Consider the following 22,311-nt stretch of genomic DNA (forward strand, 5'->3'; position numbering starts at 1 on the left):
ATCTGTCACTGGAAAACAGATGGACTAGAAATCCATTGGTGTCTCATTGCAGGTTCAAATCCTGTAAACAATTATCAGTTCTAGTACTGTATATAAAGAATTCATAAAATATGTAAAAGATCTTTTTTAAATTGTAAAATGGTTCCTGAAATTTCTCCCGGTGTCTGAACCCTGCAGATACGTGGGTCAATGTGGTCGAGAGGTTAAGATGATGGATTTGAAATCTATTGGGGTCTCCCTACAAAGGTTTGAATCCTACCAACAATGATCAGTTCTAGTACATTAAAAGCTTTTCCCTCATGAAAGTTATATAAATTTGCTGGATGTCTTTGTTCTGAAAGTTCTACGTGTTGAACCAGAATATTCTTAAAATCGCTGCACATCCATGTTGCACTTTGATCTGGGCAGTGTTGAAGCAAAGCAAAAAAAATTTTATTTAAAAAAAAAAACATAAAAACTGAGCTATGTTTCTACTCTAACAGCAACTAATTTAAAACTTTGCATTCAAATTTGTGGAAATGTCATTGAATTTGGTCTGAAATTACTGGAAGCAGAAATAACTCGGGAGTAAGATATAGAGGATATGACAAACGAAACGTTTTTAAACGTTTTGTCCTTTTATCAATATTTTAAAAAAGCACTAAGAACCCCTTCTGATGCTCACCGAATTGGTGTTGTTATTTTCTTTAACTGATCTCCCTTTAATTTGTACTCAGATGACTTTGTCATTTACACACATGGCACAGATGCAATTCAAGTTTCCAGTGCAAAATCTTTTACAATGGAACCTTTACAGCTAAAATGCCTTGAATGCAAAGCAGTACCTGATTTCAGTGTCGACTAAGAACTTTATGAGGCATTCAAAATAACACTCTAGTTATTCATAACTAGTTATTCATATAATAGTTATTAGTTATTCATAGAATAACTAGTTATATAACTAGAGGATCAGCTCAAGCTGTTGCCCTGCTGTTTCTGCTGTCAAGTCTTAAGAAGTAAAAGCCCTGAACATCTGTGTTTACGTCAGAAAACAGGGTGGTGCAACTGAATACAAACGCATTTTTTTTTATATTTAAATGTCCTTCAGAATGAAAAGTGACACAAAGTTAAACTTAGAAAGACTTTCTTACCATATAAATCTTCTCTCACTCAGCTTTTTGCTTAAAAGCTTCTGTCGTGAGCAGGCTAGCTGCAGCAGTGAGCCTTCATTCTTGTGTAAAAGAGGATGTCAGATTGTATCGTCCATGTATTTATGGCCAGACAGTGTTTGCAACTGTTTGTGAAGAGCGACTGAACATTCACATGGGAAGTTTTTGTCACGGAACTGAAATATAATTTATGAATAAGTTCGTCACTTAGGCAGCACGCAATTGTATGGTTCATTTCATTTACTTCTAGGTAACTAGTTATGAAGAATAAAAAAACAGAAGCCAAAACATAAACGTAAATGAAATGTTGGAGTGGCTTCCTCGGGTTATATGAAATGCTCTACTGCAGTGGTCCCCAAGCCCCGGGCCGCGGACCAATTATTTCTGTGCAAGAAATAATGAAATGTTTCCCTTTAGGTATTATTTGAGTCTGGAGGATCTTTTATTTTGAAAATCCTTTAAGCAGTTTCTCTGGGTTAGAGGTCTTGTGCGCCAACACTGAGCCCACAAGCAGCAAAATGAGTAAGAAACAGATCAGATGTCTTTGGAAAGTTTCTTTGCGAAGGGGAAAAGGCCCAGAAAAGAGACAGGAGAATGGATTTATCCCGGACCGGTAGGTGAGTCCCACATTACAAGCTGCTCTGTATAATATGGGGTGATCGGCTCATTAATGAGGAAATGAAGAGACCAAGCAGGCTGTGCTTAAGCAGCACTTCGGGTGTTATTGTCTCCCATCACTTCCAGATGGGACCGTCTCTTTGCGGAGAAAGAACCTCAGGGCTCCCATTAGTTGTAATTGTGAGTTAAAATTTTCACGAAAGTAAAATGTTTCCGGCCGTTTTTGTTGCGCATCTGTGTCTTATTTTGAAGGGATATGTAAACGTTACCATAGCGACCAGAGTCAGAGGGGGTTTGGGCAGTGGTAGAGAGGAGATGAGTAGAGCTTGTGAGTCTTAAGTTTGGTTCACACGGCACGATTTATGAATTGTCCGCCGATTCTCCAAACCTCTGTGACCACAGAGCTGATAAAAGTACACCAGGTTCGATCGGTTCGTGTGTCCAGCCACACAGCAGGAGCAACACACCACACAAGAACCAATTCCACTAACGAACAAGCCGATTCCAGAAGAAAATCCAGTAAAACCCCCAACATAGCATATGGGAATTTAGAATGACCAAACACGAATGACAATGTAGAAGTAGAGATAGTTTTTGGAGTAATTTTAAGCGATAAAAGACATAATAAAAGAAAAGGTAGTGGATAAAAGACGGCGGGAGCAGCCGCTCTATTTGCTGCACAATGATTTGGAGGTGAGATATGTTTTTTCATAGTTAACATTTTTAAGTGAATAAACATAACCACATATAATAAATATATATATAAAATAACGACCTTTACATATAATAATAAACATTTCCACATTTCTCCGAAGTCTACCGGACTCTCAGTTGCGCCGTGTCAATTGTTTGGGATTCCCCTCCGTTCTTACATAACCGAGCTTTCTGATTGGCTACCTGTCACATTCAACAGGCTGTGTTCTCGCTCCCAGTCAGGGAAAACCCCACAAACTACGGTAATCGGGCCAAGACAGTCAACATGTTGAATATGCCCAATGTTAGATCGGGCATATTCAACTAAAAAACAAAAAAACAAAAAAACAATCAAACAACAATAATAAAAAGGCTTTAGCGGGGGAACACCAAAATGCAGATTATCTGACGGTCACCCCCTGCTGAAACCAGTTGTAATGAACACGACTTTGAAAACAAAGTCTGAAAGGGGGAAGCTGTTGCGGAATGTGTGGAGACATTTATTTGAAGCATCAGTAGAGGAAGTCAACAATTTAATTCAGAAACACTTTATCTTTCCAAAAGCGCAACGTTACATAAACTCGCAACATACAAGTAACTTGAGAGAGTTATTGCAGATTCTGAGCAGGAAAAATCTCCAGCAGCAATAAGAAACCTCTGACTGAAGGCTGTTACTGGACGACTGAGACGGAGATGAATATTTCACAGTAACATGTCCTGGATGACATAATCAGTTGTTGGCTGTTCTACCTGCTCTTTATTTTTACATTAATTCAATGAAAGCAACACCGAAAATATAGCGGATATTTTAATTTCCTTATTTTGAACAAAATAATTATTTAAATATTTGCCTGCATGGCTGCATCTTTGAAAGAAAGCATTAAAAGTAAAGGAGTTATGTGACAAAGTAGGGAAGAAGAAATTCTCCACTGCTGAGTGAAGTTTTCATTTTCATGACGCCTGTGCCTCCATCACTCTGCTTCTTTTGTGTTCTGTAGACAGAAAACAACGGAGAAAAAAACAGTGTTGCTGCTGCGCTTTTTTTATATTGCAGATAATTTTTGCATATCACACTGGCAGCAACCAAGACACACATTTGCAAGAAGCATGAATAATTTGACGTCTAACTTTATATATTAGCTACATTTTCTCACCTCCATTGGTTTCTTGGAGAATCTAAGCTGTATATATTATATATATTATCAAACTTCACAGGAGACTATCTCACATAACATCTGCAGACAGCAAAGCAGTACTGTTCATCGGGTGTACAAAATATTCCACTCACTAATAGGTGTCACAATGTGGAGAGAATCGTGGGTTAAGGCGATGGGGTCTCCCTGCAAAGGTTCGAATCCTACCAACAATGATCAATGCTAGAACATTAAAAGCTTTTCATGAAAGTTACATACATTTGCTGGATGTCTTTGTTCTGAAAGTTCTACGTGTTGAACCGGAATATTCTTAAAATAGCTGTGCATCCGTGTTGCACTTTAATCTGGGCAGTGTTGAAGCAAAGCAAAACTTTTTTTTATAAAATAAATTAATTAATAAAAAAAAAAACACACACAGAAACTGAGCTATGTTTATACTCTAACAGCTTAGCTGGTTTCATAATATTCTGTCGTAAAGCAGCATTAAATTGAAACACTTTAGGATGGAGGATCTTGAAACTGAATTCCCCAGACACACTGTGTGAGTTTTCCGCCCCCTAGAGGCTGCCAGTTGCAGAGACGCTGATCTGATGAGTAATCTGGGCGTGTGCGCTCACGGCATGCTGGATCAGGTAGCACGTTTCCCTGCGGTCTGCTGCTCATGTGCTGTGCTGATGACCTACCTGTTGTGTCTTTACTCCAACATAGTATAATTAAATAAAGAGATTCATCTCGGTGGTGCAGCATGAACTTTACTGATCTTCACTTGAGTCTCCAATACAACATATCAATGCGCAGGCGAATAACATAGAAGGCAACTCAACAAAAAGGGGAGTGGCTCCGCTAAAGCAAATAGATCCACCACATATACTACACTACCCGTGTGCACCGTTCTCGTCTTTTACATATCAACTCTGTAGGTGACATACAGATTGACAGATTATTTACGATGAGCTATTCCTCATTTTCATTTCATTCAGGTTTATTTTACTCTTAATATTTATCTTAACTGTTCTTGGCAGTGTCCGTCCACAATGTGCTTCTCAACTCCTTCAAACTGCACATCATTACATATCCCACCCCGGTGCCTTTAACTGCAGCTGACCTCTAGGAAAATGTGTTTTTCCTATTTGTATCACCAGAGTTGATTTGCATTAACTGCTCTATGATGCACTGAAAGTGATACTTTCCTTTTCAGCAGTGACTTTGCCACGCTTTCCAATCTCATGCAAGCACTCTTTTGCGTGTCTGTCTACCTGTTTGGATGCAAATGTGGGTTAGTATGGCTCCAGAGCCAATCACTGCGGTTTGACAGTAATGTTTTTTTTTTTTTCTTTTGTGGTGACTGAGGGCACAGACATGCTTTTGTGTGTCAGGCTGTATTTGCATGTATCGTATCTCTGCCCACCTCATTGATTTCCAACGAGGAATGAAATAAAACAAGCATTCATGAGACTCTTCCTGCTCCCTTGATTATTTGGAAGTGTTCATTTCTGAGGGTCATGAACTCAGAGTTACAGTTTGGTGGTTTCGATAAATGTTGTATATACAGCATCCTCCACGTTGCGTGCTACAGCATGTCCTGGAGAAGAAGTGTGAAAAAACTAGAAATAAATGGATCTTTGATTGAAGGAATATGCATAATCTCCACACTCTAAAAAGAAAATTGTTGAACCAACATAATTGAATAGCGTCTTCTGTAGGTAACGAGCAATTCAGTTAAGTTTATCCAACTGAATTTATTAAGTTTAACCAATTCAATATATTATAATCATCCAACTCAATTTAATTTATTTTTAACAAATTTATTAAGTATGTTTAAGATAACAGATTTAAGGCAGTCTTACTCAAATCATTTAGTTTACTTCAAAAATGGTAAATACACTTATATAGCACTTTTCCAGTCATTTTGACCACTGAAAGCACTTTACACTGGAGTCACATTCACTTAATGCCCAGATTGGGAGGCAACTTGGGGTTAATTGCCCAGGGGCACATTGACATGTGGCAGGAGGAAGCTGGAATGGACAGCCTTCCAATCACAAGACGACAACTCCACCCACAGAGCCACGGTCACTTACCAGGGATTCTGACCCTGGTTAGCTTGAGTCATGGTGTCAGACGAGGGACACAAATATGGTATTGAACTTAATTATTTCAAGTAAAGTCAAAGTAAATAGGTCATTTAAGGAAAAGATTTGTGTATGTAGAGGACACTGTAAAAAGAGTATTAAAATTTAGTTTGGAACTACTTAAAAGTTTGAGTTGACTTTCTGTAGAATTAAGTCAAAGAGATTTTAAATGTTTATTAGAAGAAAATAAATGATTTGAGTAAGAGTGACTTAAATTTGTCATGTTAAACCCCCTCATGAATTAAGTTAATAAAACTTATCAAATTGAGTTGGAAGGACTTAGTGAATTGAGTTGGACGATCATAACAAAATGAGTTGGTCAGACAGGATACGAAACTGGCATTGAACTGAATTGTTTTAAATAAAGTCAAAGTGAAAAGTTCCTTTAGGTTAAAGATTTGTAAGTTTTGAGTTAAATGAACGCAAAAAAGTAAGTTGTCATAGCAAAAGCAAAATAATTAAGTTAAATTAATGTAAATAAGTCCATAAGATGAACTGCAGCCCAAATACACTTTCTGGAGTAAATCTAGCAATTTTAGAAATAAATAACCTTTTGCCTAAGTACATTCACTTATACTCACAGGCAATACAATCCCATCTAAATAACAACATATTTTATTCAGCGATGTCTCAATTCCCATAAAATAAATATAAGTGAATACATAAATATCACAAATAAAAGATAATGGCCTGTTTCTTTTAGCCACTCCAAAAATGATGCATGTCACTGAAATAAGGCTGATGTGTGTTGATCTTCAAAAATCAGGAAATGTAAATAAGAAGATAGTTACCACTTACACCTATTTTACATACAATACGTACAATAAATTCATGATTTATGATGATGAAGCAAAGAAAAAGAAAAAGAAAAACAAAACTAGATGAAAATTCACCAAACACAGGAGGTGGCTGGAAAGGTTGATAAAAAAGAGGGAAAACCACAAACATGTTGAAAGAAAACTCTAGCAGTGGCCACATCTAGTGGTCAATGTGTCTCCATTTATTTTAAAAGGATCATACAAAATTTACTTTGTTTGTGCTTTACATCAAGTTGNGTATAATTAAATAAAGAGATTCATCTCGGTGGTGCAGCATGAACTTTACTGATCTTCACTTGAGTCTCCAATACAACATATCAATGCGCAGGCGAATAACATAGAAGGCAACTCAACAAAAAGGGGAGTGGCTCCGCTAAAGCAAATAGATCCACCACATATACTACACTACCCGTGTGCACCGTTCTCGTCTTTTACATATCAACTCTGTAGGTGACATACAGATTGACAGATTGTTTATGATGAGCTATTCCTCATTTTCATTTCATTCAGGTTTATTTTGCTCTTAATATTTATCTTAGCTGTTCTTGGCAGAGTCCGTGCACAATGTGCTTCTCAACTCCTTCAAACTGCACATCATTACATATCCCACCCCGGTCCCTGTGTTTTTCCTATTTGTATCACCAGAGTTGATTTGCATTAACTGCTCTGCACTGAAAGTGATACTTTCCTTTTCAGCAGTGACTTTGCCACGCTTTCCAATCTCATGCAAGCACTCTTTTGCGTGTCTGTCTACCTGTTTGGATGCAAATGTGGGTTAGTATGGCTCCAAAACAAACAACGCCGGTTGGACAGTAATGTTATTTTTTTTTTCTTTTGTGGTGACCGCGGGCACAGACATGCTTTTGTGTGTCAGGCTGTATTTGCATGTATCGTATCTCTGCCCACCTCATTGATTTCCAACGAGGAATGAAATAAAACAAGCATTCATGAGACTCTTCCTGCTCCCTTGATTATTTGGAAGTGTTCATTTCTGAGGGTCATGAACTCAGAGTTACAGTTTGGTGGTTTCGATAAATGTTGTATATACAGCATCCTCCACGTTGCGTGCTACAGCATGTCCTGGAGAAGAAGTGTGAAAAAATTAGAAATAAATGGATCTTTGATTAAAGGAATATGCATAATCTCCACACTCTAAAAAGAAAATTGTTGAATCAACATAATTGAATAGCTTCTGTAGGTAACAAGCAATTCAGTTAAGTTTATCCAACTGAATTTATTAAGTTTAACCAATTCAATATATTATAATCATCCAACTCAATTTGTTAATTTATTTTTAACAAATTTATTAAGTGTGTCTTACTCAAATCATTTAGTTTACTTCAAAAATGGTAAATACACTTATATAGCACTTTTCCTGTCATTTTGACCACTGAAAGCACTTTACACTAGAGTCACATTCACTTAATGCCCAGATTGGGAGGCAACTTGGGGTTAATTGCCCAGGGGCTCATTGACATGTGGCAGGAGGAAGCTGGAATCGAACCTACAGCCTTACAATCACAAGATGACGACTCTACCCACAGAGCCACGGTCACTTACCAGGGATTCTGTCCCTGGTTAGCTTGAGTCATTTGTTTGTCAGACGAGGGATACAAATATGGTATTGAACTTAATTATTTCAAGTAAAGTCAAAGTAAAAAGGTCATTTAAGGAAAAGATTTGTGTATGTAGAGGACACTGTAAAAAGAGTATTAAAATTTAGTTTGGAACTACTTAAAAGCTTGAGTTGACTTTCTGTAGAATTAAGTCGAAGATATTTTAAATGTTTATTAGAAGAAAATAAATGATTTGAGTAAGAATGACTTAAATTTGTCATTTAAATCCCCTCATGAATTAAGTTATAAAAACTTATCAAAATGAGTTGGACGATCATAACAAATTGAGTTGGTCAGAAATAGGATACGAAACTGGCATTGAACTGAATTGTTTTAAATAAAGTCAAAGTGAAAAGTTCCTTTAGGTTAAAGATTTGTACGTTTTGAGTTAAATGAACACAAAAAAGTAAGTTGTCATAGCAAAAGCAAAAGAATTAAGTGAAAGTAATGTAAATAAGTCCATAAGATGAACTGCAGCCCAAATACACTTTCTGGAGTAAATCTAGCAATTTTAGAAATAAATAACCTTTGGCCTAAGTACATTCACTTACTCACAGGCGATACAATCCCATCTAAATAACATATTTCATTCAGCGATGTCTCAATTCCCATAAAATAAATATAAGTGAATACATAAATATCACAAATAAAAGATAATGGCCTGTTTCTTTTAGCCACTCCAAAAATGATGCATGTCACTGAAATAAGGCTGATGTGTGCTGATCTTCAAAAATCAGGAAACGTAAATAAGAAGATAGTTATCACTTACACCTATTTTACATAGAATATGTACAATAAATTCATGATTTATGATGATGAAGCAAAGAGAAAAAAAAAACGAAGCTAGATGAAAATTCACCAAACACAAGAGGTGGCTGGAAAGGTTGATAAAAAAAGAGGGAAAACCACAAACTTGTTGAGAGAAAACTCTAGCAGTGGCCACATCTAGTGGTCAATGTGTCTCCATTTATTTTAAAAGGATCATACAAAATTTACTTTGTTTGTGCTTTACATCAAGTTGTACTGTTATTTCTTTTTGTCAAAAACGTACCTGGAGTGTGGCTTTGACGTTTTCATGCAGGTTTGAGGAATCCTTGAGTCTCCCATGGGAACCATGCGGAGGTCACTCAACTCTTGGAGAAGGATTGCTGTAATGAATTATTAAAGAGGGAGTATTGGAAACATTGGGAGACTCTTAAAGAGACAAAGGCCAATTTAATGGCGTCAGAAATGCCTGCGTCATTTTTGATATGTGCAGCTTTTTTCTAACAACACAGCTACTTGATTATGCAATAAAATGGCACCGTGTGCCTGGAAAATACATAATACTCCCGCCCCTTTAAGACTTTGTAGCACATCTTTACTGTGAGTTCCAATAAATGTTGAGGGTAATGTAGATTTCCTCCCCTCATCTCAGCACTCCATAAAAACATATTTTTTTTGTTTTACTGAGAGGCTGCTGAATGTTATAATAATCTAACTTTAATCAATGAGATTCACAAGCATCTCCAAAAAAAAAAAAAGAAGACTTGTGCGCACAAACCTCCATAAACTGCAGCATGGCGTGTCTGTATGTCTTCCTCTCCAAATGCTTAGACAAAAAGAAGTAAATCACACTCAACTCCTTCTCATCACTGCTTCAAGTCTATATTACCTGAAGGCATGGGGGTTTAATCCGGCGTGAACCGTGTTGCTGGGCAGCTACACACTCTTACTCTGTATGTACACTGTTGCCTCTGTTGATCTACGATAAACATACTAAATAGTAACAACGGGGGCTTCATGTGATTGTTTTTCATGCAAATAAGCAGAAACCAAAGTAAACAAGACCAAAACTGCCTCTGTTATCACGCATGATGAACTCTGGAACTACAGCTACAGGAGATCATTTGTAGGAACAGGCTAAAAACAATAAATAGCATTTGATTTGTTCTCCATGAGTCTTGGCTGCCCATTTCTGTGTCCCCCAGTTTCTTTTGGACACATTTTTGATACATACTGGCCAGAAACACCAAAACAAAACAACAACAACAACAACAAAAATCCTCCAGTTTTGAAGATAATCTGACTCACATGTCAAACCGTCGCAATGCATTCCATGTCAAGCCTGCTGAGAGTCGTATGCTTTTCTGTTATTCTTCCTTCTAACACATCAACTTTAAGGACAAATTTTAAGGACCAGTAATTATGTTCACAGAAATAGTCACACTTTTCTGCAGGATGATTAAATGCTTAGGGGTCGGTGGTCTAACCAGTTTGGAAAGGGTGGAGAAAAGTGCCAGGTGTGATAAATGTGCATCAACAAGACAGAAAGAAAAGATGTTACAAGAAAGTATATTAGCTACTTTTTTTATTGGTCAGAATTTGCAGAGAAGCAATAATAATCACCTAATTCTGACAGATGCTTGCATATTTTTTTAACGAACTGTAAAGTGCAGAGTATTTATTTGATCAAATAGGCATTTAACATGTCCCGTAAGTCAAGGAAAAGTTAAAAAGAACAATTGAAGAATAATTCTCACAGCTTATTTATGAGGCAAACATTTTTTTTTAAAGATTACAGAAGTTATATTTTCCAACCAGCTTTGATTAAAAAACACACATTGGCATATTTGCCCAGTAAATGCTAGAGCATGTTATTAAGCATGTTATTTTACAAGCGTCGTCACTTCTGTGATGAAGGGAAAATTTGCTGAAACATGTGGGGTCTATTTATTTATACATTTCGATTCCTGAAAAAATGTGCTCTTTATTTTACTGGCAGCAGGTGACTGTATAGAAAACAATCATTTTCTGAGATTCAGAAACAAAACAAAAACAAAACAACAACTTTACTTCCTTATTTGTGCGTTTACTGAGTTTTAAAATCATCTGCCTTTCACTGAACCTCAGAAAAGGGAAGGCAACCCTTCCTGGTACAACAAAAAATATTAGCAACATTGTCCACATAATAGCTTGTTTATATTGCAGAGAACTAATGCATTGTCTTTTACAGTAGCACAATTTGACTCCAAATTGTGAATAATCACTAGTCACTGCAGAAATGGGAAGTCTAGCCATCGCCTGACACGCCAACTCACCTACAATCTATCAGTCACATAATACATTTTGTTATATTGTTACGGTCCAAGTGAAAAAAATAAAAAATAAAGTAAGAAAACAAAATGAAAGTACAAACTCTAATAGTCTGCATGTTTTACATATTAGGAAGTACCAGCAATGATATGGTTCTGAAATTTTTATGATCCATGGCTTACAGTCTAAAAACTGTTCTATTTTTCCACAAATGTTAAAGCTGAGGAATTTGGTGCGCTCCATTTGCAGTTGGAACTCGGACGTTCTGACTTCCCGTTTGGAAAAATCAACTTGAATGACCCCCGAAGTCGGACTTCACACTGGGACAGAGGGATGCAACTTGTAACTGTAAATTCACAAATCAACATGGCCGCTCCAGGCATCAGCAGAAGCATCTGTGATGGAAGAGCACCACATTATTACATGTAGCACCAGCTAACTATAAACTGAACAAATTAAAAGTTGTGTTTCCGTACGTATGTTCATCTTTAAGCGATGAACAACTTTTTCTTGGAAGCCATGTTGAAATCCTCATCTCTTTGACTATGATAATTGGAACGCTGTTATCGACTCCAACTTAAATGGATAAATGGATCTGCGGGGACATTCACTCACAGCCATAGTCCTTCGCCAAAGGAGATTGAAATTAAATCTTTTTCTCATCGCTTTTGTCGTTATTCTAATAAACATCACAAAATATCATAGCCTTAAATCTTAAATCGATTGCATTCATCCCTAATAACTGACAGAAGCACGCGCATTGGAGGGTGACAAGGTCTTGAGGTGCAGACTCTCCATCTTTATCATAGCCTTTCCCCTTACACAGACAAAACTTTAGATGTCTGCCGTCACACAACAGAGGTTATTCTTTTTTTTCTTCGCAGCAAACATCCTCGGGGTTCCCAGGAGTCTGCTTAGAGCTGCTTTCTCGCTGTGACAATTTCACCTCCGCGTACACAGTCTGTTCGTTGTGCTGCGCCAATCTGGAGGAAGTTTCAGGCGTCTTTCTGCTAAACGTTATTTCTCCATAATGCAGCTGTTCCTCTGGTTTAGTGGCTGACATTTGGACATCGCTGATTTGACTCTGAAAAACAAACAATGTTTATAAGGAAGTGGTAAAAAAAAATAAATGAATAAAATGTACAAGTAAAAACTAATTGCGGTTTTGTAGACACAACTGTTGCATTAACTCACCTGAGTCAATTTGGGAGCTCTGTATTTGGGGTTAAAGTACCTGGCAGACATAGATGGAAGATTATTTGTATAGCATCTTACATACTCAAGACAATCAAAATTACTGTACAGGATATAAAAGCAAATGAAAGAATATTGCAAAGCAGGGGCATAAAATAAAAATGTTAAAATTCAGATATGAAGTCAAGGACTTTTTCAACCAGAATCATGCAGTGTCTCATAGACAGGTAAAACTGTTTCAGTAACACTGACTCAACCATAAAATGTAAATACAAATCAAGAGCAGCACATTATCTTGAGAAGGGGCTGCCAGCAAAGATCCACTGTGGTTTAAGTGCCGACATTTCAGTAACGAGAACTCTGATATGCAACATCTTCCTCTTGCCTCAGTGCCCTGTTCCTGTCATTGAATAACTGACTATTATTTCAATGACGTAGGAAATAAGTTTACAAGTCATTTTTCTATGGCTTTGATACAACAGTACAATATACAAGTTGATCTCCAGATAAACTCGCCTACCCTACATTTTTTGGACAAGTTAAAAAAAATAAAAAATAAATAATCCACTGCATGATTGCAGACAGGCACTACATATGCTGTACATGTGTACCACCACTGTAATCTGAGACCAATGTCATGGCTTATTCTCTGAATTAGAAATAGTTATCCAAAATATTGGAGACACTCAACCAGCCCTGAAACATAATTCAGGGTTGGATTCACTGTTGGTTAATCTGTAATTCTGAATAATAAGTCAATAATAAAAGTGTTACGGCAGAAAATAATGCACTCTGTCCTGAAATGGTGGAACACTGTGAATTTTGCAATCTTGATCCCTGTACACACAGCGCTATTCACAACGGCAGTAAAGCAAAACGAACAACACATTTACTCGGAAAAACAAAATAAAGACTTCCAGTTTGGAAGGGTCTTCTTTGTTTCCTCATGTTTAGACTCCCCAAAGTATTTTTATACCGTTAATTCTTACCTACAAAAGTTTAAAAATTATGTTTAAGTGTAAATTATTTAATTACTGGAGAGGGCGTGTAACGATCTCAAAAATTAGATTTGGTTTGCAGTTTCAAGCACCCTTCATGGAACAAATGGAAAAGATCTTCTTTCAGCCTTCATATCTCTTGGTTGGTGCAAAATTCCACTGCAGTGTGAAGAACTATACCTGCGTAGGGTAACCTAGATTTAGCTTCTCACAAATTGAATTTCTGATACTCACCAAAAACCAGCAAACAGACAGATGAACACTATACATCCTGCTGGAATGATTCCCCAGTAAAGAGGGTTAATCGGCAAACCTTCATGAAACAAACAAAATGTTCTGAGTTTAGAGAGATCATTTATATGTTTGAGAACAGAAGATACAATACAGTTACCAACTTACCAATGACAGAAACATGGATCACTGGAGATGTTTGATTTCCCAGATCATTCATGGCCATACAATAATATTCACCTCCCTCAATGGCACTGAAACTATGAACCTGGCCCACAGATAACTTAATGGCTCCTTCTGAACTGTTCTTAAACCAGGTGAAGCCGTTGACAGGAGGTTTGGCTCTGCTGGAGCAGCTCAGCTCCACCCTGCTACCTACTGATGGTCTGATGGATGCTGAGGTGTGTTTAGGAGCATCTGGGAATAATGAGGCACACATGAACTTTACTGATCAGAAACAGCTGAACCATGACCTGCTGACAGGATCACTTACATGAAACACTGAGAGTCACTTCTGTCTCTGCTGTCTTGTTTCCTCCAATCACAGGATATCTGGCAGAACAGCTGATGTTGTATCCATCATGTGTGTCTGACAGAGTGATGGTCTCCTGGATTTTAGTTGTAAAGGTTCCATCTGTGTTTTTCTCTGTTTGTCTGAGAGAGTCTTGTTGGAGAATCCAGGTGAGTTAAGGAGGTGAGTGTGGACAGGGAGTGAAAGCTGAGCAGGTTACAGTGACAGACTGATGCTCCTTCAGGTCAGAGGGAACATTAATGCTGGGACTCCGAGGAGAATCTGGAGTTTCACATCAGACAAGCATTTAACAAAGTCAAAACATCATATGAAATAATCAGGAAAACTGATTGAGGGGTGGTGGTAAAAAGAAAAAATAGCCAGATTTTTTTTTTCTTTTACAACAAGCGATAAAATAAAGCTGGAATATGTTAAACAAACGATAAAAAATAAAAGAAGTTACCATACTTAATCAAAGGGTGATGTAGTAAGCAGAAAAAGCTTCAATAATGTTGGGCTTAATTTGGGATCAACCGTCTAGTTAAAGTTTTGTCTCTGGTTTTCCAATGGCCTGTTACCAAGGCAGATCATTTTACTCTGATTTGGCCCAGACCAGATAACTGCGGTAACGTTTTTTTTTTTTTTTGCAGGTGTAAGACAGGCTTACAATCTCCTCCTGGAGCACAGCTGGTGCTGATGCATCAGAATCCTCAGATCTGGCAACTTGTACAAGGATTTTATCAAGATCTGTAGACTGCATGGGTGCAGTCAAATTTGAGTCCTCTCTGCTGCCTCTGTCTTCTTGAAATGTGGCGGCTTTGTTAATTAGCCATGTATTTCTTTCAGACATCCAGCTTAATGACCAAAACTACAACCAAAAGCATGTGAATAGTCAAACACAGCTTGGTATGTTAATAAAGTTCATGTGTGTCTCATTTTCTTCAGATGTTCCTAGAAACATGAGTGGAGAGTTCCCCCATACCCTCTGAAAGTGCCTTTGAATGCATGGAGTGATTTCTTAATGACTTTAACTACTTTAATGAAAAATTAAAAATCCCTCTATGCTCAGAAATTGGTAGTTTTTATTTTATTTTTCTCCATTTTTGTACTGGCAATATGTTCCAGATTTTCTCATGGCACGTCACCTATGTCAGCTCTAAGTATATTAATCTAAACTGCAACAAACTCTGAATGGATTGTTGTGTGTTTGTTTCAAGAGAGTTTCTTACATGGTCATAAAACACAAATGTGTTTCAAAAGAATAAGAAAGGACCAAAAGATAAAGAAGCTAACCGTTACCTTCAGTAGTGACACAGATCCTTGATGATGAATCATTACCCAGATGATTTGTAGCCACACAGTGAAACTCTCCTCCCTCAGTAACATTGAAGCTGAAAATCTGGCCAACAGACACATTCATGTCTCCATCTCTGCTGATCCTGAACCAGGTGAATCTGGGTGGAGGTTTGGCTCTGCTGGAGCAGCTCAGCTCCACCCAGCTACCTGCTGACACCAAACCTGATGGACTGATGGATGCTGAGGTGTTTCTAGGAGCATCTGAGGAAAATGAGACACATGAACTTTATTGATCACAAACAGCTGAACCATGACCTGCTGACAGGATCACTTACATGAAACACTGAGAGTCACTTCTGTCTCTGCTGTCTTGATTCCTCCAATCACAGGATATCTGGCAGAACATCTGATGTTGTATCCATCATGTGTGTCTGACAGAGTGATGTTCTCCTGGATTTTAGTTGTAAAGGTTCCATCTGTGTTTTTCTCTGTTTGTCTGAGAGAGTCTTGTTGGAGAGTCCAGGTGAGTTCAGGAGGTGAGTGTGGACAGGGAGTGAAAGCTGAGCAGGTTACAGTGACAGACTGATGCTCCTTCAGGTCAGAGGGAACATTAATGCTGGGACTCCAAGGAGAATCTGGAAGTTAAATTAGATTTAAATCACATTCATTGTACAAAATAAAGAGTTGCTGAATGTGCTCCAAAACAGTTCAATTGTTCCAAGCAAAAGAACTATGACATCTATATCTGCAACACCCTGAGTCAATATTTCTTAAAGTTAACTGATACTTCCTTACATTAATAAAATAATAAATATTTGGAGTATATCTTAATATATTTTCAGAAAGAGCTTAACCCTCCTGTTATGTTGCCGGTCAAATTGACCTGGTTTAAATTTTACATTTTTTTTTTTTTCAAAATAGTTGGAAGTATTGTTTTTTTGTTTGCATGAAACTTTGTCTCTTTTGTCTTAATAGATTCACTCTACATATAAATTGAAAATGTTTCTTTTTACACATCCCCCCGGTTCTACATGTTACATAGATACTGTTCAGGTCAATTTGACCTGACAGTCAAGTTGTAGGGTGAAATAAGATTAAAAAAATGTCCTATTCTATACGTTTCTTTGCAGCTATGAGATGTATTTCACCACACACTATACACATGCATGCACACTTTCTCACTATTCTCTTTACTTCACTAGGAAACTGCGAGAAAGCAGGTGTTCATGCAACTTTTGACGGGAACCTTTTCTGTTCCTGTGGGCAAACTCCACCCACACTGACACTCAGAGGCAGTGGGGGGAAACATAAATACTCTGCATCACTCATTTGTCTTGATTTTAATCAACGAGTCAGTTTGACTAAGTGAAGTATACGTGTCTCAAGTTCAATTATAAAGATGACCCACTGAAAAAAATTGATCCACAAACATTATTGCTGTACCTCAGAAACGAACAAAACAGGAGGGTAAATGTAAACATTAAAATGCCACAAACTAATGAATTAAGGATCAAACTGGTCAGCTCTTCTTGCAGTGGCTATAAAAGCATATTGTGACAGAAGGTTTTAAANAGGAGGTGAGTGTGGACAGGGAGTGAAAGCTGAGCAGGTTACAGTGACAGACTGATGCTCCTTCAGGTCAGAGGGAACATTAATGCTGGGACTCCAAGGAGAATCTGGTGATTTCACATTTATTAGACAGTAAATACAGTGAAACATATAAAAATATTCAACAAACTCTCAACATCTGTCAATTATTTTCAGATATGTTTTACTTGTTCTAAACATAGGGAACATTTAAGCAGTCTTTTGCAGTGTTCAGTGTTACATCTTTGCTCCTGAAGACCAGAAAAAATATCTGAAAAAAATATTTTATCGCCAACATGGGTCATAATTCTGAAAAATGTGTTATTTCTATTATTTTTCTATTCATGCTGATTGCACAATAATTTCTAGATGATGTATCAAGTACAAATATTAAAATGTTCTTTTAATCAACAACAACATATCTTTATGTCTGAGAAGGGTTGTACTAAGATGCTGTACAAGTTAGTTTTTGATTTATACATATGCAAAGGAAAATAGAAACCAAAGTTTTTGTTCACATTTTAATAAAAGTTCAAGCATTCTGTTTGAATGAGTTTTACTCAGATTGATTTGTACCCTGGTAATTATAAGTTTTAAGTAATCTCTTAAATTATGCAAAATTGATCTGTTTTAGCTCCATATTATGTTATGGGTGTAGAGATAGAGGGACAATTCCAATCGTCAAATTGTGAAGATAGTTTTAAATTATATTTTTAATCAGTACAGCATTTTATTGCAATTGAAAGTAAAATATTAACATGAAATGGCACTATGTGTCTGGAAAATACTTTTACTGTGCCACCCCTTTAATGTACTGGAAGTATTGTTAGTACTTTAGAGCAGCTCTGAAAGGGTCTTGACTTGAATCTGAGAAACGATCTGCTGAAGGAGCAGCAGGGTGCAGATTTCTCAAACGAAGACATTTTGTTGAAATACAATTGGAAACATGAAAAAAGAATATCAGTAATCGTAACAAGGGTTTGTGTAAAGCCAATAAAAATATGTCATTTAAAATAATTATAATTAATTATTAATAAATAGTTATTGGATCATTTTTAAACAGAATATAAATAAAATAAAATAATGTATACTTTTTGCAAAATTGATAGTCCTTTCAAAGGAGTCCTTTAATGTTTTCTTTTTTTTTTATCTTTTGAGAGATGTAATTTCCTTTCCCATTTGAGACAAATTTCTTGGTTAAAGAAAAGTATTTTCAATCAGGGAATAAATAATTCTGAATAACATTGTACATCAGTATCATAGAACATTAAAAAAAATCTTTCTTACCTTTTACTGTTATGTGAAGAGGATCACAATCAGCGCTTGCTCTGAATTTCCCCTTCTCAAGGCGGAGGTAGTATGTGTCAGTATAACTGGTGTTTAAACCAGGAAACACAGTGGTGCAGTTTTCCTCATTCAGGTTTCCAATCATGTTCAGTGAATATTTGTTAACTGATCCGTCGCTTTTGAAAATAAGAGAGTTTGGGTTGGAGTCGAAGTTTGTGGTATGTTTAAACCAAATTCCAAGGATCAGATTAGTGTTGTTATAGGTGGAATGAGTTACATTGAAACTACATGGGATTTGCAGACAAGATCCACTCAGAGCTTCAATCTGACGAGGCACGTTGACAAACATGAAAGTACTGGGACAACCAGCCAAACCTGTAAAGACAGACACATGATGAAAATGATGTGGAGCAAAACACCGTGAAGAGACAGTTCATGACTGTTAAATTACAGTTCAGCTGCATCATGTTACATGTGAAGGCTTCAAATAAAAATCAAATATTTCAGACAAGAAAAAAACTGAACAAACATCTCACCTGGAAGAAAGAAGACACTCAGTAACATGTTGACTGTCAGCAGGTTCTCAGTCAGACTCTGATAGACGTCCATTGTTTCTAGACAGGTCACACATTTCAACACAATTTATATACGTAACTCTGTCTGACAATATAAAGTCACCAAATTTATATAGTCAAATCAGTCAAACAGGTTTGTTTGACTGATTTAGATAGTCAAACAAGTACAAAGCAGGAAGTGAAATCCTCTCTAAAAAGAGAGAAGGCTCTTACCCTGAGTAACAGCTGGAGCAGCAGTGATCCAGTATTCTAGTTGACAATCCAACAAATGAAGCAGAAACTATTTTGCCAGAGGTGTAATGTTTGGTTACAATGAAAGGGGGGAAGGATGATATTCATGAGGAACTAGAGCTGATTTGAGCTATTCAGGCAGAACTGAACAAAAGAAGCAGGTACAGCAGCACTGCAACAAAGTGATAGAAGAAGACACCACCAACACTAGCGAGGCGAGAATAAAGGCTTTGGCAAAAATGAAAAAAAAAACAAAAAAAAAAAAACTTTTGTTTCTCAACACGATTTGAAGCAAAGAGTTCTGGGACGTTTTAGAGAACATTACATGTTTGAGGAAATGACAGTTTTACTCATTTGTTGCGACATGTTGTCATCCTGATAAGGTGAGCTTCTTGCAGTCCAGATGTGATTATTACTGAAAAGGTAATAACTACAAAAGAGTCACTGAATTCTGGAAAAACCAAAGTCTAACATGAAAACTGCAGCATCATTTAGTTTCCAAGCTTTGCCTGTGGGTGGTTCAATCTGAGTGTGGAAGTGCTAACTTCCCAAAGAGGACAAAGGGAGAAGATGAAGTGCAGTCATCCGTGTAGCTGCTTTTCGTGACAATATCAACCTGTGCTCTACATGTTGGGCTTTCGGTTTGAAAGGTTCCTCCATATATCAATTCTTTAATATTATTTCTAACTGCAACAAATAACATTTGCAGTTTGTTCTCTTTTTCTTATCTATCTCACAAAATCTACTTTAGACTGATCATGTACGTCCCCACATAATCAGTTAAGTACGTTTTGATTCCAGGTCCTCAGAAAACCTTTGAAGAAAAACACCATACATGTACAATATAAGCTGATTTAAGTAATTGCTCAATCACCTCCCTAAAGTTGTAAATATGTTACACATTTGGTGTTTCATCCATACGCAAACTTTCTATTTACAAATCAGCATTTGTGGATTTTGAAGTTAGGAATGACTCCCGGAGTCTAAGTAAATAACTTTAATTTTCAGGAATAGAGATGATGCAGGTCATCTGATGATGACACCATTTTAGAATAAGATCCATATCATTTTAATTTATTTGTACCCCATCCTTCACCCTGTATCTTCATTTTCTTTAGTGTTGCAGGCCTGACATCAAAAATGACTAAACGAGACATGCCTAAAAAAAAGTAAGAATCTGGATTAAAGTATATTTTTTGAAGTTTGAAGAAAATATGACAGCTTTGGAAGGTGGAATACCACAGTCCCCCCGTTTGGATTGAAACAGTACTTATGCTGTCATAAAACTGAGAACTAATTTTGACACTGACTACTTTTAAGGTGGCTAAGCGAATCTCTGCTATTTTCCATTTCAAGTGACAGTAAGAGTTAACCCATAATTATCCTTTGCATGTGAGTAATTTAGGAACCTGTATGTTTTTCTGGACTACTCTTCTCTTCCTTATCCACAAACTATCCAGAATTCAACAGCCCATCTTCCAACATAAACACACAAAGCTCCCATCTTGGCTTCCCTCAGTTCAGCATGCAGTCCATTTTACAATCAATTTTCTCCTTTTCATCATATTTAAATGATCTATTTAGCGTTTTCACTCCAGTCAGAGCATTCCAATTGACAAACCAGCTTTTCTGGTTTTCATGAGGTAGTTATATTCTTATTATTCAGTCAATGAAATGAAAAACATAATTTTTAATTTGCAGTTATTCCACCTGCTTCTGAAGATTTATTACATGACACTTTTGGTACTTTAATAGAGGTTATCCGGACTTAATGAAATTACTACACCAGAAGAAGCCAAAGGCAAAGAGTTTGTTTTAGTTGCATTTATTTTTTATTCATGAAGCACAATTTTACAACAGATATCTTAAAAAAAACAATATGACAAACAGATCAAATATATAATCAAATAAATCCGAAACATTTCATTTGTATAAACAGATGAAAACTATGTACAAAGGATTTGATTTAATTCTGACTATAAAAGAAACGTAGTCGAAAGTAGTTTGACTGCAAACTGCTGACACGGTAATCCTGGAATTGAACATTGATTTTAGTGATCCAAGGATCAAGCGATCTTTACTTTTATCTGGAAGAAAACTAATGTAGAGGAAGCTCAGTTCACTAAACATTTTCAAAGTTTTCAAAAACAAATTTGTCCTTTATGAATGAGAGTCAGTGAGGGATGTTATGTATTCAAAAATCTTTCCCAAATAGCCTTGATTTATTTTTTTCTTACAAAACAAGATCTGTTTCTGATCTGAGAAAATAGTTGAATGTTAAAATCTTTGGAGAAAATGGAGTACAGACCATAAAAACTTGAGGACCTGCAGGTTGAAAGAAACAAATCCTCTTTTCGTCTAAAGTGAATTGATTCATGACACAAAGCAAAAGAAAAGAAAATTCTTATCTCACGATAAACATTACATTTTCTTCTCTTCAGTGTATTTCTCTTGACTGTCAGCAGCCTGTGTTGAGACGTTTCCTGGTTTTGACACTTTGACCTCTGCGTAAACCGTCTCCTGCTGTTCATTGTCATGCAGTGGAATCACTGCTGCTTTAGGTGTCTTCCTGATGATTCTGATTTCCCCATAATGCAGTTCTTCCTTTCTCTCAAAAGTCGGATTCTGAAAACCCACTCGACTCTACAGGGAAAAAAAAGAGCAAGTAACAAATAAAATCTCACTTTAATGCTCTCCACAAAGGATGAACGTTCCCCCACCTGAGTCTCTTGTGGCGCTGAACGTTTGGTCTTAAAAAACCTGCAAGACATTAGAAAGCTGTCAGAAAAATGGTGCTGTGTATCAGGTGACAGCACAAACAGAGAGAGTCAAGACTAATATGCAAAAAACATTTGTAATAGATAATTAACATAATTCAATCCCATTTATATCTGGTTAGCTTGAAATATTGTTGGAAATTCAAGCAATGTCATTTTAATAAAACAATGGAGAGTCAGTGGACATTCCCCGTACTTGCAGTATTGCTACAGCCCAATGTGAGGACCAATTGGGCCGACGGTGTCAGTTCTACTACCGTGTTTCTTAGCAAGAGATATAAAGGACTTCAATGCTGTTCATCCCAAACAGGTTCCCAGAATGCATTGCGGCAGTATGTCTTAGAGATAGCTGCTTAAGCAGTGACAATAC

The 22,311-nt window shown here is 36.8% G+C and overlaps 1 protein-coding gene and 1 long non-coding RNA gene across 2 annotated transcripts in view; both read right to left on the bottom strand.

Annotated features, from left to right (window-relative positions):
* LOC103135311 (B-cell receptor CD22-like) overlaps window positions 1-16,126 on the bottom strand; it is a gene marked incomplete at its 5' end in the record, with an annotated part of 43,962 nt that extends 27,836 nt beyond the window's left edge. The window contains 2 exons of the mRNA XM_016669413.1: window positions 15,488-15,745; window positions 15,820-16,126. Coding sequence (XP_016524899.1) covers window positions 15,488-15,745; window positions 15,820-16,126 — 565 coding nt within the window. The remainder of the gene's footprint in view (window positions 1-15,487; window positions 15,746-15,819) is intronic.
* A 936-nt stretch (window positions 16,127-17,062) lies between these two features.
* LOC107835802 (uncharacterized) lies at window positions 17,063-19,333 on the bottom strand. Its single transcript, XR_001661625.1, has 4 exons — window positions 19,147-19,333; window positions 18,895-18,972; window positions 18,359-18,733; window positions 17,063-17,160 (listed from the first exon to the last, which is right to left on the bottom strand). It is a non-coding gene; the product is annotated as an uncharacterized LOC107835802 (long non-coding RNA).
* Window positions 19,334-22,311: the final 2,978 nt, after the last annotated feature.

The sequence above is a fragment of the Poecilia formosa genome, unplaced genomic scaffold (genome assembly GCF_000485575.1).
Source record: "Poecilia formosa unplaced genomic scaffold, Poecilia_formosa-5.1.2 Scaffold24, whole genome shotgun sequence".
Taxonomy (NCBI): domain Eukaryota; kingdom Metazoa; phylum Chordata; class Actinopteri; order Cyprinodontiformes; family Poeciliidae; genus Poecilia; species Poecilia formosa.